The following is a 16,228-nucleotide window of genomic DNA, read 5'->3' as shown; positions in this document are numbered from 1 at the left end:
GTGAGAGGCAACCCCGTCTCCCGCTCTCCCCCCAGGTCTGTGCCTCGCTTCTCCAGCGGCAATGATGAGAGGTGTCTGCGAGTCTGCCCACCAACATTTCACGTATACAAAAGCACACGAGAACTACAAGCATGCTGTTTTAAAAGCAAGCACGGTAAGAAACCGTAGCGACCTGACCGCACCTTCTCTTCTCGTCTATCAGTGTCGGAGGCTGTCCTGTATCATATATAAAGACCAGTCTCTTTGCTCTTAACTACTCTGTAGCAGTCCCGTAAGTGACACGCCGTGATTCATTTAACCAGTGTCCTACCGATGGGCTCCCGGGGGCTCCCGAGACATTTCTCTACAAACGATGCTTATCTATACACCTTCTGGGTTTGTATAAGTTTATCTTTAAAATACAGGGTGAGGAAAAAGGAGGCTCACAGTTGTTGATATGGAAAGTGATACAATAATAAATAATAATGCAAGAATAAATGCGGTGTTTTGCATACTCAGAACTGTAAACCTCCTTTTGCCCCGTGCTGTAAATTTATAAAATTTCAAACAGTGGATTAAGGAGTATGTTTATTTTCAATCTTTTAAAAGAGATTCTACTTATTGTAATTTTTTTTTTTTTAGAAAGAAGGGAAGGGAAGGAGAAAGAGGGAGAGGAACATCGATGTGAGGGAAGAACGTCAATCTGCTGCCTCCGGCACGTGCCCTGGCCAGGACCAAACCCTCCACCCGGGCCTGTGCCCCGACCGGGAATCGAACCGGGGTGACCTTTTGCTTTCCTGGACGATGCCCAGCTCGCTGAGCCACACCAGTCAGGGCTGTGTGTTTTCAATTTTCATAGCTATGGCCAGACTGCTTGATAAGGGTGTTATACAAAGTGACATCCCCATTATCAGTGCAAAATATACCCCATATCCTGGCCCGTTCAGCGTCCTGTAAATTCTTCCCAAGCACTCAGAAAAGGAAATCTCTCTAACCGCATCTCACTACACGGGGGGAGTTGGAGGCCCTGCTGCAGAATGAAGACGGCCAGGGCCACAGTCTGTTGATCAAGGCTTTCTCCCCCAGCTTGCGTCAGCTTTCTGAACAACAGGCTGCAGGCCAGGTCCCCCCCGCCCCCGCCTGCTCCGGTACTTGTTGTCATTAGGTAATGTGTGCTCATTGCAGAAATATTGGAAAACGGATAAAATAAAAGAAAATCACTCTAAGGTATTTACCCACGAGAAATGAAATGTAAGTGCACGTCCATAGCAGTTTCAATCATAATAATCAAAATTTGGAAACGACCCTAGCGCCTGTCAGCAGGGGAACGGACACGCAAATTGGGCTGCAGTCACACAAACAGAACACACCACTGAGAAGCAGAGCAACACGCGATGGACGGAGGAAGCTGGACGCACGGGACATAGTGCACTGCAGGAGGCCCTTCGCGTGAGCGGGGTCCACGGGCAGAGCTGCAGTGACAGGCGGCAGGCTGCTGGCTGCCAGGGCGGAGGCAGGGGACAGGGGACAGGGGACGGGCTCTGCAGAGGCCCGAGGCTCGTCCGGGCGGTGGTTACGTGACTGCGCCCTAGTCCAAAGACACCGAACCGTGCAGTTAGAGTGGGTGCATTTTACGGGAGGTGGAGAATACCTCGATAGACCTGGTTTGAAAAGTTAAAACCACCTAAGCTCCTACCACCTGCAATCAGCCTTTGTCAGGACCTTGGGTTTGGTCCTTCGGACTTTGCTTCCCGCTGCGAACACACAGTCCCATGTTTAAATGCACGTTCCATCTTTTTTTTTTTTTTTTAAAATAAATGGGAGCATATGGTTTGACAATCTGATTTTTAAAAAAAAATCTTACGATATGTTGGCTAAATTCCTAAGGGTCTCATTCCTTGTCTCGGCGTCCCCTTTCCGCCCAGCCCAGCCAGGAGTAAGGACAGAGTGACCGGGTTTGAGGAAGTGCTGTGGGCTTCGGCCTCTCCTGTTTAATGTGCCTTTTCTTTTCTCTCTGCAAGGTGTGTGGACTAAACTGGCCGGCCTCGGGAGGATGGCCACCCTTTCACTGCCCTCCTTGGGGTCACGGTTTCATTCGTAGCTTGTAGGGCACTCGCAGGGAGGAACCCCCAAAAGGCTCCAAGGAAAACCAGAGGTCCTCCACCCTCCACTGTCTGGGAAACAAAAGCCCCAGAGAGCCTGAAAGGGAAGCTTTGTTCCCTGGCTCCGCTCCAGAGGAGGCCCTCCCAGCTCTCCCCAGCCCACTGACAACATTCCGGGGGTTGACAAATTAAGAGCAACAAAGGCTCGGGCCTCGGGCACAAAAGGAGTCACTCGGGAGCCCAGCAGCAGCCTCGCTCAGCCCTGCGGGTGCACGGGGAGAGTCTGGCTGGATCGCCAGACACTAGCTTGGCAGGCCCGCTGGGTTTGGAGCCTCCAGGCCTCTGAACTCTCATTTTAATTCTAGATCAATTTCCTGCTATTGTTTTAAGAATAGTGAACAGTGTGAGCCAGATTAACCTGTGGTTCAAATTTCGGCTCCGCTGTGTGGTCTTGGCAAACCACCTAACCTTGCTGAGTCTCAAGTTCTCACCTTTAAAAGGGGAATAATCCCACTTACTCTGCTGGGTTGTTATAACAGTTAGGTGAGATAATAATAATAATAATAAACATTTGAAGTGCTCAGTGCTAGCTCCTCGACAAGCATTATCTAATACAGGTACTCCTTTTAGTTTCCATGAATAAATAAAAAAAAATAAACCCAAGCTTGAAGAAGTTAGCAACCCTCTCAAGACCAGTGAGGAGGGTGGGACTCAAGCCAGACTTCGCTCGTGCAATGCCAAGTCCTCATTTGGCATGCCAGCGGTTCCCACACGTTACAGAATCAGCTGGGGATCGGGCTAAAGACGCAGATTCCTGAGCCTTGACCAGAACTTGTGATTCACTCAGTCACTAACAGGCCTCAGCAACCTGTATTCTTAACGAGGTCCAGGGGATGTAGAAGCAGGTGGTCTCCACATCACGTTTTGGAAACGCTGCCCACGGCTGTAACGAAATAATGCAATTATCACTCTCACAATGACTACTTTCCAAAGCAAAGGGAGAGAGACTCTCGGGAGGGCCAGGGATAGAAGGAGGAGGGGACCGCAGGGCTCGTGAGCGCTGGGCTCCGGCTGGTTTTCCAAGACCAGGCCGTCGGTGACAGGGTGGGGACGACGCCGGGGGCAGCGGAGGCGCAGAGACGGTCCTCTCCGCACACGCAGATCGCCTGAAGAAACAGCCGTGAGCCGAGCGGAAGGACGCGCCAGTCCTTTGGGATCTGGAGGCTGTGGGGAGCTCCAGCAAAGACGGCCGCTAGGGTGTGACTTTGAAAACGCACGACAGAGTCACCCGCCTGGGGAACGGGCCGGGGCCACCCTCTACTGCTGCCGCAAACGCAGTTCCCGGCGGAGCCTTTGGCCTGAAAACACTGTGGGATGCAAATGAAACGCGAGTTCGGGTCCAGGGTCAGCGCCCTGCCCAGCACAGCTGACCGTGATGCGATGCGGTTTCAGGTGTGTCTGTCCCCAGACGTGTCTGTCCCCAGCCACCTGGACTGCCACCACGAGAGCCACTCTTTCGGGGCCTTTGGAGGCCGGCGGATTTCCGCTGGCGTTCGGGATCACGGGGAAGCATTAGCAACTCCTGCCAACACGTTAGCAAGGGTGAGATTACCGACACACGGGCATTCGGGAAAACCCCCAGACCCTCCCGTTCCTTCCGAGACTGCGGCAGGTTCTCCCGGGGGGTGGGGGGCACCTTCTGAGTCTGATGCCTGGGGTGAACTCTGACCCGTAGGTGGGGGGATGGAGCCGGTCCTGGGGGTCCGCAGTGTGTCTGAAGGTGTTGAGCTCGATGCCAACATTTCAAAATCAGATGACTTCACACAGAGATCTAAACGTGCTTCTCTTAGAGAGATGAACAGAAACTGCCGTGGCTCGCCTACGTGCGCCCGCTGGCACCGACGGGCAGTGACGGCGCCCATCACCCACCGTGTCACCACGCTCTGGGCTTGCCGAACGGCGCTCGGGCTGAGTCCCGGGTCATTGGTCGGCTCAGAGCCTGTGAGTCTGCGGTCCCTCGTGGAAGGGTTTGTCGTCAGTACACTGGGTCCCGGAGGACAAGCCGGCGAACGCCCAGGCCCCCCCTCCAGCCCCGTGTGCCGACGGTCCACGTGTGAGAGAGCCTCTCTGCGTCCGGGAGGGTGGGAGGACGTGTGAGGGTGGGGGGGGGGCGCGGCTATTCCTATCTATTGAGCGTCTGCTCGGTGCCACGCTCTGTCGGAAGTCCTGTGCACGTGCCGCCTCGCTTAGCGTTCACACGAAAACTTATGGCCTAGTTAACGCTCACTCATCCTCATTTTACTGAAGAGGAGATGAAGGCTTAGGTGGGGGAGGTGGGGCGCACCAAGCACAAAGATGACACCCCAGCTATTCTGCTGGGCTCTGGGGCTCCCCGCAGGGTAGCCTGTCCTTTAAGATGGCTCTGCACGACCTGGGGCCCTGCAGGGGTGTCCAACCTTCTGGCGTCTCTGAGTCGCACAGGAAGAAGAGGAGTGGCCTAGGCCACACATTACGTACACTGGGACACCTGATCACAAACAAATCTCCTAATGTTTTAAGTAAATTCACGGTTTTGTGCAGCCCGGGCTGCCTGCGGCCCACAGGCCACGGGCTGGATGCCCCTGGAGGGGACCAGGCCTGTCGGACTGGAGAAGCAGGTCGGCTGGGGACAGGAGGGCACCCACCGTCTCCACGGGAACGCGGAGCCTCGGCCCTGGCCTGCCGTGGCCACGCAGGACTGAGCATCCGGCGGTGACGCGTCGGGTTTTTTCCAGAGAAGCTGGGGACCCAGATTTTTCAAGCAAAACGTACTGATTTTTGAAACCTCCTGTAAGGAGGAAATAAAAGCCGTCTGGAGGAGGGATTTAGTCCATGGCGTTTGATTTTCGTTAAATGCTTTTCTAAGCTTAGGTGGCATTGCGCAGAGGGCACAGGTTCCAGATTTAAACTCTCTGGGCCCAAATCCCAGCTCTGCTGATTGTTAGCATGTGGCCCCAGGCAACCCCCTCTCCGTCCCTCAGTTTTAGTGTCTGTAAACTGGCTGTCATGAGGACTAAAGGAGATAATACGTAGAAATTAATAACAATTGTATCTGGTAGTGTCAGGGCTCCATAAGAACTTTGGACCTATGAAGAATGTCTGTTGGAGGCTACCATTCCCTCCTTGAGACAGTCTCTGTTTATTCTTGGTGGGGGTGAGCGGTGGGGGATGGATATGAGCATTTTGGGTTAAATTACGGGCCTCCGAGGGGTCGAAGAACACACACCCCGTCCCCGAGCCCAGAAACGGTGCTGCCTCTAGGGGCAGAATGGAACAGCGCAGACTCCCACCATGGAATGCTCATGGGCTCCACAGCCTCAGGACCGCTGCCGGAGCACGAGCTGTGGGAGCCAGCCTTACCCAGTGGGCACTCGCGTGTCTGGCAAGGTGGTTTTCCTGGCAGATGCAGACCCGGGGAACTGATTGTCGGCATTTAGAAGTAATTTAGGTTCACGCACTTGTGCCTGGGGACTGGGGAGAGAGAGCTCCAAAGGAGAGCGCTAACAACGGCCTCAATGGACACATTGTAGCAAACTGCCCGTCTACAGAGCTGCATACCTGTGGCAGACACCGAAGTGCTTTGCTCTGGCGTGGCGGGCGCCATGCGCGTGGATTTGTCAGTTCTGATACAACACGGCACTCCGAAACGACAACTCCAATGAGTGACCTGTGCTCACTACCAGCAGTGTCACGGCTGAGATCTCAGGCTCTGAAATCCACCACGCCATGCTCCGCACACGCGACTTCTTCATCCACCCAGCTAATACTTTCTGAGTGCTGTGGCTGACCAAGTCTTTCCTCCCGGAGTCCTTAAGAATGCTCCTCCCCAACCACAAGCAGGGAAGCGGTGCAGAAATGCTGGCTGCTCTCCGACCTGCTGCAGAAACGTCAGACCTGTCCCAAGGATGCCCGAAAAGTTCAGAAGCCCGTGGCTCCACTCTGGAAAATATCTCCCAGCCAACACCCGAAGTTCTCTTTCCCTTTCCCTTTCCCCCGGTCTAGTCTAGATCCTCCACCTGGGTGACCGGCTTCCAGGAGCGGGGATCTGGTGTTATCGTCCCCCCTTTTCTGCCGTCCCCCATCGGGCCCTGGCTGCTGCAGTCTGCTGCTGGGTCTGTCTCGGGGACGAAGCCTAGGTCCTCCCTGGCGGAAGACGGCCTCGAAGCATCATCGCACTTTACGATGGGAGCCGATCTGAAAGACCAACGATCTGGTCCAGGGGTGCTCAGAGCCTTGGTGGGTTGTTTTCACGTAAGACTCTTTGTTATACGAAAATCTCACGGTGAGCCCTGCCGTCTGACAGGGGCAATGTAAAACTTTATCCCGACGGAAAAGTAACTTGTCGTTTGTGGCTTCTCGGGGAAGCACTCGAGTTTCTCGAACGCACGCTGAAATCCCCCGATGACGACTTGTCACGGAGTCACTGCGACAGAGCAGGAAACGAAGACCCAGAGGGCCGGCGGCGGTGGCCGGAGGGCAGCACTGGCATCCGTCTCTTACGGCTGCTGTAACGAAGGACCCCAGGCTCAGTGGCTTGCAACAGCGAGAGTGTATTTTCTTAGGGTCTGGACGTCGCAAGTCCCAGGGCGGTGTCACTGGGCTCCAGTCAAGGTGTGAGCAGGGCTGTGCCACTTCCGGCAGCTCTCGGAGACACCGGCTGCCCTGCCTTTTCCAGGGTAGGTTTCGTCCTTGTTTCCTGCACCCCACGGTCTTTCCTCCCCCAGCCTCTGGCGCGTCTTCTTTCTTGTACTGACTCTCTGGTTACGTGGGTCCACCTGGATAATACAGGGTGACCGATCCCTCTCTCAAGGTTCTTAATTCAATCACATCTGCAAAGTCTTTTTTTGGCTCGTGGGGCACACAGTCACGTGTTCCGGGACTAGGGGGTGGACATCTTTGGGGAGGGGGCATTGTATTCGGCCCGCCCCAGAGCAGGCAGCAGCTGACGGCAGGGCTGTCACAGCCCAGCACTCCTGGGCTCTCCTGGGACCCCCTGTGTCTTGACGGGGACAGGAGGAGGGGTGGGGCCGGGGCCGGGAAAGCACACCCTCTTTCCCCCCACCCCACCCCAAACCTGCTGTGCCCCTGGCCTGTTACAAGCCACGGCCCCGGACAGGACAGCCCCACTGGAAGAAAGGAGAGACGGCGCGATGACGTTCAATGAAAGGAAGACTCTGGGTTGCACGGGAGTCAGGGCACTGTGCACGGCCTTTGTCCGCGGGCACGCCTGTGTCTAGGAGGGGACGATTCAGGACGTCAGGACCCGAGCCAAACGAACCCTCACGGAGGGAAGAAAAGCAGCAACATAGTGGTCAGCCTGACTCTCCACCCCAGCAGCACGAGGAGAGGGATGTGATTTCCACTCACTACACGGGGAAGCTGAGGCTGGGGAGGGGTTACGTGATCACTCATCACACAAGCAGCAAGAACCGGGGCGGCAGGGGGGCGGGGACTGCAGAGAGCTGGGCTGGGGTGCCAGAGCGCTGCACCACCGTCTAAACGTCCTCAGAGCTCACGCTGAGTGCAGACACCACTCCAGGCCCGGGCAGATGCTCCGACTCACGGGTCTCCTCTGCATCAGAAGGGATTCCACTGCTCTAGCCTCAGGCTCCGGGTCGGGGAGCTGGAGCTGCCCTGGGCTTCTTGCTGGTCTGCTCTGTGCACTTAAACTTGTGGGGGGTCCCTCATCTTCTCTCAAAGAAGGGAAAAAGAAGATTCATGTTGTTCAAGTCTGAAAAACTGAATACACGTATAAGCTATTGTGGAGGACGGTGACAAAGAAATCAGTCTGACTCCCAGACTCACACTTCTGTCACCTCCACACTGATGGCCTTCGGTGAGACACAAAGCCAGAACCCCGATGGCTACGAGCGTCTCCGAGTGCTCCCCCCATTGCAATGTTCCCTCCCCTCTTCTTCAGCCCCTGCCATTTCTCTTCGGAGCTGAAAATCTGCAGGCAAAAGCCCAGTCCGATGGCGGATGTTTCAAAAGACTGCTGAGCTCAACTCTGGGGAGCCTGGAATCACTGCACCTTCTTGCAGGGGTACAGGAAAAAGTGGGGATTCTGTTTTACATACTTGGGTTTTTTAAAACAGATTTTATTTATTTTTAAAGACAGAGAGGAAGGGATGAAGAAAGAGAGGGGGAGAAATATCAATGTGTGGTTGCCTCGTGCTCCCCGCTACTGGGGACCTGGCCTGCAACTCAGGCATGTGCCCTGACTGGGAATCAAACCAGTGACCCTTTGGTTCGCAGGCTGGCACTTAATCCACTGAGCTGCACCAGCCAGGGCTACATATTTGTTTTAAGTCCCTTGCTTGCTGTGGATTTAGTGCTCAGAGGGGTTGAGTTATCTGTGATAAGTTTAAAAAGATTTTTGTCCACAAACAGAAATGTCCCAGATAATACCTTTTACTGTTGGAGCTAGACTAATGATCTCTATTATCCTGAAAAAAAAATTTAAGGCTTCTCTAGGCTGCTTCTTGCTGCTTTGCATTTATTCTTCTTTGCTCCTGGACAGTGTCCTGTTGTTTCAGTCGTGGTTTAGCTGCTAAGGGCTGGAGTCTCTTTGTTCTGAAAGTCACCCATTTATTCATTTATTCATTGTTCTTTTGAATGACTACTATGTCCCAGGCATAGCACCAACGCTTGCCAATAAAACAGTGAAAAGGACAGACCTGACCTGTTCCTCTAGGTAGCTCGCAGGCTATTGAAGGAGAAAGACAGCCGAGCAGACAGTTACAAGTTACAGTGGGTGCCACAAAGAGTATCCAAAGCCCAGCAGAGGATCTCCGACACAGCCTGTAAAATGGTGCCACCTGGGCGGGGAGGGGTTCCACCCGTCACCTGCACAACTTCCAATTCTAGGCACAGCTTCCAGGGTGGGACGCCTATCGCCAGCATCTCCTTGCCATTGGATAACAATGCCATCTCATATCTTTTCCAGACAAACCAGGTCGAATGCCAGTTTCTTCTGCTCGTCTTCTCATTCTAGGAGATTTACCTGAGTGTACCCTCCAGGGCTCATTGAGCACGCACAGGGCCGGCCGTGGCCAGATGGGGGAGAGTGCTCTGGAAGAGCGTGCATCCGGCTACGTAGGCTCTTTGTGCATCTGTTGGCCTCCCTCCCTCTGTACGTGCAGTTTCTCCAGAGCAGGGACTGTGTCTTATGTACCCTTTTATTTCCAGGACTTGCTTCGGATCCGGCAAGGGTCAGGGCTCAGTGATGCAGTGCAGAAGGAAGAACGGAAAAACGGAAGAGCACAAGGCAGAAGGAAGAGAGGGAAGGGAAGGAGGGAGGAGGGAGACCGGGAGAAAGGAGGAGAGGCAGGCGGGCTGACGCGATCCCTTTCTGCAGGCAGCTTGTTTGGTGGCACTCGGCAGACTGGGGTCAGGTCCAACTTCCCCCAGCAGCACTCTGAGCCTGACACGCTGGGCCAGGGATGCCAAGGAGGAAAGGCTCGGAAGCCTGCTGCACCCAGGACGGCGATAAATCAGCATCTGTTTGCCTTCCGGGAGCAGATTTCCCCAAAGCCCTCTTCCGAGATGCAGTGTCACTTTCACTGTGAGAGGCAGGCGCGATTCCCCTGTCGGCGTCCACAGGGACGCCGTGCACTGGAGGCCCCTCTGCCTCTACCTTATCATGGAGTGCCTGATAAGCCCTGGTGACAGGCACTCCACTCACCCGCCCGCTCAGCCCCGGGCGGCTCAGCCCCTTCTCTGCAGGGCTCTGTGGTCAGGCCCTGGCTCTTCTGCCCCACCCTGCCGGCCTGACTCAGGTTCCCGTCATCTCGGAGCCGCTGCGTGGCTGCCCCTCTGGCTCACTGAGCTCCAGCCACCAATCTCTGGCAAGTGCTGACTCTTTCGCACACCCCTGTGCCTTCGACAGGCTGGTGACGTCTCACGTGCTGTTGCTGCTGCCTGGAACGCCGCCCCCCAGAAAAACTCCTGCTTGTCCTTCGGGACCCAGCCTCAGGTCACTTCGTGCCAGAATCGGGCCTGTCGGCAGCTCCAGCGCAGTCCTGCCATGCTCCGGCCCTGGCCCGACGGCTGCCTGTGAGCCCTCCGAGTGCAGACACGGTGTCTCGTTCTGTCTGCGGTACCATTTTCACGCGGAACATTTGCACAGTTGTGCGTGGTTTCTGTAGGTAAGACGCCAACTGCAAACACTTGAGGAATGAAGGAACACAAACGTTCCTTTGATACACTTTCAGTCCGCCTTGCTCTCTGCCGTGAACCATCTGGGTACCGGGGACCTCACAGTGACTGAGACAGGCAGGGCCCCTGTGTGCCCATGTTTGTTCTGTGATGTGACTGGGTAACGGGACAGAGAAGAGGGGTGGTGGGTGGTGGGGAGCTGCTTCAAGTGGGTCAGGGAATGTCACTCTGAGGTTACCTGAGCTGACATCTGAAAGATCAGAAGGACCCAGCTGCGTGGAGGTCTGAGCCCTTAGCATAGCGGGTGCTAAGGAAACAGCAGGTGCAAAGGCCCTGAGGCAGCGAGGAGCTCAGTGTGTTGGAGGGATGACATGGAGCGTGGGAAGCAGGACACCAGGGGCGGAGGAGGCAGACCCAGTGTACAGCCTCGCAGGGCGTGGCCAGGGGTGTGAACTCCGTCCCAGGTGCAGCCACAGGACGAAGGGTTGTGGAGATCAGCAGACAGAGAGGCTGACTGGGGAAGCTTCCCCTCCCTCCCCCCACCCCCCTCGCCCCCACCGAAGACTGCAGCCTGCTCACTGGGGTGGAGACAGCCCTCATTAATCTCGGAAGCGGGAGGGCAGCGCAGCGACTCCGACCGACTGGAGGACGCAGAGGCCGCCCGCCCGGCTTTGTTTTGGAACCGTCAATTCCAAACTCTGCGTGCTGGCAGAGACAGGGGTTATTGATTTTCCCTTCTGGAATGCATGTCCTACAGAGGCCTCGCAAATAGAAACTGAAAAACAGAGGAAAACATAACTGCTGAGAAAGATAGGGCAAAGGGACATTGAAAAAAAAAACAATCTACACTGGTTTTGTCTTTTTCTCATTATGCTTTGTTGGATTGTGGCTTGTCATCTCTCTCTTTTTTTCCAATTAATTTCTTCTTTTCCTATGTCTATGTCTTTCTGATCATCCTCTCTGTCTCTCGCCCTCTCTCTCCCTGGCTCTCCCTCCCTCCCTCTCTCTCTCTCGCTCGCTGTCTCTATCCAGAGCCTAGTGTGGCGTTTACGCACGGCGGGTGATACTGGTGTGCCAAATGCTGCTGTCTCCAGGTCAGACTCTCCGTCTCTTCCAGACAGGCAGCAGAGTGGGACCAGCCCATAAAATCTATTTTTAGTAATTGCAAACAGTGGTATCCTCAGCTAATTACTTTCTCCTCTCTGGAGAAGCAGGAAGCAATTAGGGGTCTCCCTCTGCTGCCAAGATAGTGGGGGGTGGTCAGGGCACCAAGTCCCTTCAGCACCAGTGTGATGTGGGTGGCTGCACCTTCCCCCAGGGTTCCAACACCACCTGCCTGCGTCCCTCTCTCGGCTCCGGTCACAGCTGCATTCATGCCCACTTGCCTCTGTGAACCAGGCCTCCACCCCCCCAGCAGCCTCCTCCGGTACTTTTCCTTCCTCCTGCTGCCGGCCCGGCCGAGCGGGGAGGAGTCTGTGTACACAGACGGCTCTGGATAGAGCCCCAAAGACGGCCGTGCGTGCGACTGAGGGCAGGCTGGGTGTGGGGGCGAGTGGGGGAGAGCAGGGAGAAGCCCAGGCCCAGCTGTATCTGCTGACTTTTACTAAATGGCACCTGCTGGTGGAAACGTAATGGTATCATCTGGAAAATGGGGGATATCACAGACTTCCTCCTCGAAGGAGAATGTCAGGGCGAACGAAGAAAATCCACGCCAAAGCTACAAAGTTAAAAAAAAAGCAGAGAATCCTCGATGTTCTCCTCTTGGTGAAGCACATGGTGCCGTGACAGGCACGGCGGCGGTCACGTCACAACCCGAGGGTCCCACAGTTTACCTCCCGCCCCCGTTTCACCAAGGCCATGGGGCAGCGCTGCGGCCCCGGCTCGCACGAGGGGGTGGCGAGGGCCTGGGCCTGGGCCGTGAGGGTGGTGGTGGGGACGGACGTCCCTGAGATTCCAAACTTGCTGCTCGCCACTCACAAGAGGGACGATCTAGGTGCGGGTGAGTGAAGTCTAGTGGGAGAAGGCGTGTTTCCTGGACAGGGTTTGTACAAACTCAATGTCTGCAAAGTGTCTCCCATGTTACACGTAGGGATGCAAATTTAATACGACTTCCACCCTTGCTTCCGCCCAGGTGTTCCCCTCCTTGAACCTGCTCCTCAGCTCCAGTCCGAGGTCTCTCATTATTACCCACGAGACCTTGTCTCCTAAGGCTGCACGTGTAGTTGACCTTCCCCTTACTAGACACATTATTAAAGCCGAGGCCCGCGGACAGAGCCGTGGCTCACGGGCCACAGTCCTGGAACCGGCAGGAACCGAGTGGCGGGTGAGCCACCAGCTTCCGAACACACAGGAGACGCTCCTTTCACGTCGTCCGTGGGAGGCTTGATCCCACTCCGCACGCAGCTCGTGCTCCCCAAGCCTCCTCCTGGCCCTTCCGTCTCCACGGACCGGAAGCTCCAAGAAGGCAGAGCCCACAGATCCGTGTATTTCACTTTCTTTGGTTTCTCCCAGAACTGGCATTGACAGGCTCCACAAATATTCTGATGGCTGCCCGGATGAATGACTGTGAGGACCTGCCAGCATTCTCTGCATTGTCAGAGCTCAGATGCACCATTTTCTACTTTTCTGCCTCCCCCACCTCCCGCCCCGGCTCCGGTGACTCACCATTTGACCAGTTCTGTTGAGCTGGTCCCCACGGGTTCCCCCTTCCACTTCCGACGGCTCCCTCCCAAGTGCAGGCCCTGAGCCCTCGTGGCGAACCACAGCCTCATCTGCAGCCCAGCCTTTCCTTGTTCTGCCCCCCCTGCCCCAGGTTTCTCTTCCACTGTCCTTGTTCCCATCGAGACCTTTCCCAGGCAGAAGCCGGCCACATTCTTGGTGTCTGCCTCCGAAGTTCATACCCCTTGCTGGAGGGCCTCATTGCCACCTGGTCTCCTCTTTTCTTTCTGACCTTGTCACCTGCTGTGATGCCTCATAACCACCCCTTCTCCCACGGGATGGCTCTGCACGTGTCCCTGGACACACACCTTCCACAGGTTTGCCTCCACACTTTGCCCATGAGACCTGCCTCGTTCACGCTGACGGACGCTTGGAATTCACAGTGTAAAGTCTTTACAGTCATAACAACCCAAAGGAATACAGCCATAACAGCAGCTAGAACTTTCTAAATAACTTCCACGTGCCAAGCATGGTGCTAAGTCATTCAGATGCATTATTTTACTAACCTTCACGAAAACCCCAGCAGGTTCAGTATGATTCTGACCCTCGTCTTCCGGGGAGGAAACGCAGGCTCAGAAGTGCCAAGTGATGCACGTAAGGCCGCAGACTCGGCTGGCCCACCGAACAGCTGGAAACCAGGCACAGGTCTGCCAGGCCCCGAGGCCAGGATGCTAACCTGTAGGCAACGCTGCCTAGCGCTGTTTTCCTTCTCTGAGCTCTGAGAGCCCTTTACCGTGCATGCACAGCCGCTTCCCTCGTGGACTGTTCAACCACAGAACGTTCTCTTGTACACCCACGTTTCTTGCCCCCGGTTTTACCAGAAGCCACCTGATAATGTGAATTACGGGACTTCTGGGACTCACGGGTTCTGGCCGGTAAATGAGCGCTGACTGAAGTGATTAGGGGCGTGAAGTCACCCGTCCCCCTTCCCTTCTGCCGGTTAATCCGCTCTTCGAGCAGGGCGTTACCTCCACTCCCGCACCCCTGCCCCCCCCAGTCCACATGCGGAGCCCTGGCGTAGACCAAAGGCCTCGCTGCTGTCCGGGCCCCTGCGTTGAGCGCGTCTGCCTGGCCCGGACCGGGGGCACTGACAGCGGATCCTGGGGGACGCAGGAACCCGCGCCCGCAGAACCCCGAATCTTCCAGCTGCCGAGGCTTTCGTGAGGTTCAGGATATACTACAGGAAAACAGCAACAACAACAAACCCCACACCCCCATGTACTTTTGAGAACCACTGTGAGATTTAGCTGCCTCCCTGAGAATCAAGACTGTGGGGGCAATTACACACGACCAAGGGTGTCGGGCCAGTTCAGAACGCAGCCGTGGGACCGCCCCCCTCGGACTGCAGCTAGGGGCCCAGGAATCGGCACGTGAGATGGTCACAGAGAGCTGCGCGTGCGCACGCACACTCAAGTGTGAGCGTGTACAAATGAGAGCTGTGGGATCTGAAGAATAAGGTCGGAGGAGCCTGCCCATATCGGCTTCCTTGTTTTGATATTATACTAAATTGCGAGAGAAATCTCTCTACTGGGAGAGAACCGGGTGAAACGTGGACCTGTTACCATTTTGTGACATTTCCTATGAATCAATAATTATTCCAAATTAAAAGAAAAATCCAAGCGCCTAGTGGTTTGGATCTGTCTCTGTCTCCCCAGGATTCTGGGACCGAGTCCCAGGCTCCCTCCCAGATTCTGGTAACAGCAGTGAGGCCTTCACCATCACGAGCCTCCTCCTCCTCCCATTTACTGAACATTTACTGTGTGCTATGCAGTAAGCATTTAAAATATTTTCTCATGTGCATCAGCAGCCCCATCGGGTTACCATCCTAGCTGTAGAGAAGATGACGACCCCGGGGGAAGCAGAGTTGAGTCCCAGACCACGGAACTACTGCAGTGAGGCCAGCCTCCCACCCAGGTCTGGGATGCCGATGCTTGCACGTGGGGACGGACATCCAGGGAAGAACAGGACTGCGCGGAGCTGGCTGTCGGGGCACTTGACCTGTGTTCCCTGGAAACCTCGTAAGCACATCGCCCAGTCTGTCTCCAAGGTGCCTGGCCGAGGCCGCACACACACGGCCCAGTGACACCGCCTTCTCATCCTGTCCCTCACCCCTGCCCTGGTAAGAGAGCCGCTTCTGCGGCGAAGCAAAAAAAAAAACAAAACAAAAAGAAACCACATTACTTACAGGTTCTTCACGTCGGCGATGCCGCGGAACGCCTTCCTTGGGATCCCCAGGATCTGGTTTTCGCTCAGATCTCTAAACGAGAAGAGAAGAGGCACACGGAGTTAACCACTCACTCGGGCGGCTGGATCTGCATCTCATTATGATAACAAAACCCCTCGGAGGCTGTTTGGGGGCCTGTTTAGTCTCGGGCCCCAGGCTGCTACAAGCCCTCACATTGTTCCTCTGGAGGTGGCCTTTGCCGAAATGGTTACCAGGCGGGAGCGCTCGCCTCCAGGGCGGGCTCTGTGGGTGGTCTCGCACCTCCAGGCCACGAGCCAAGACGCTGGGTTATTTGTTGCACGCTCGGCACCTAATCCTCTGTTTTGCCACCTCCTGGAGATGACCCCCTGCCCCTCCTTCCCCACGGCGTCCCTCCCCCGAGGAAGGGTCCCCACCACTCCATCTGCCACCTCTCAGGGACCCTCTGCCTTTGTCGTCCGGGATTGGAGTGGAGCCTGGCCGGCCGCGTTTCCCGATAGAGACCGACCGTCTCCGTGGGCCCCCGAGTCCCCGGGAGCACCGGGAGCCTGCGGGGTCATCTCTGTGAGGGGCTCGAGGAACTCGCGCGGCATTTCCTCAGGGCCGTCCACAGCGGGGGCCCCACGGGCACCTCGCTGGGCATCGTGCAGGGCCCCGTGTTGCTCTGGGGAGGGTCGGGGGCTCTGGGGGCTGGCTCAGACCCAGATCTTCTGCCGGGGCCCCCTAAGAATCCCCCCAAACCTCGAGTCTTTTCCATTTTCATTTTCCAGTTTTATTTGTTTAAATGTTTTGCTAGACCAAACACTCGCACGGTTTCCATTCATCCCTCGAGCAGCTTGGGATCTCAGTGAGTAATCAATCATATGTATGTTTAGATCTATAGTTACATATATGAATCATACATACATACACACATGCCTGTATCTATAGTTATAGATATATATCTCCATTATTTTGAAGTGAACACAAAAACCTTCAGCTATTAAGGCCAAAAAAATTACCTACCCAGACGTAAGCACTGTTACCAATT

General features: G+C 55.5%; 1 protein-coding gene across 2 annotated transcripts in view; it reads right to left on the bottom strand.

Annotated features, from left to right (window-relative positions):
• The window catches only part of SLIT3 (slit guidance ligand 3), a 517,665-nt gene that overhangs the window by 144,696 nt on the left and 356,741 nt on the right, over positions 1-16,228 (bottom strand). For both annotated transcript variants that reach the window (XM_045824010.1, XM_045824020.1), the window contains exon 5: positions 15,181-15,252. In XM_045824010.1, coding sequence (XP_045679966.1) covers positions 15,181-15,252 — 72 coding nt within the window. The remainder of the gene's footprint in view (positions 1-15,180; positions 15,253-16,228) is intronic.

This window comes from Phyllostomus hastatus, unplaced genomic scaffold (assembly GCF_019186645.2).
Source record: "Phyllostomus hastatus isolate PE091 unplaced genomic scaffold, TTU_PhHast_1.1 phas_contig_150, whole genome shotgun sequence".
In the NCBI taxonomy this organism is placed as follows: domain Eukaryota; kingdom Metazoa; phylum Chordata; class Mammalia; order Chiroptera; family Phyllostomidae; genus Phyllostomus; species Phyllostomus hastatus.
The sequence above is the reverse complement of the archived record's forward strand: the minus strand, read 5'-3'. Positions and strand labels throughout refer to the sequence as shown.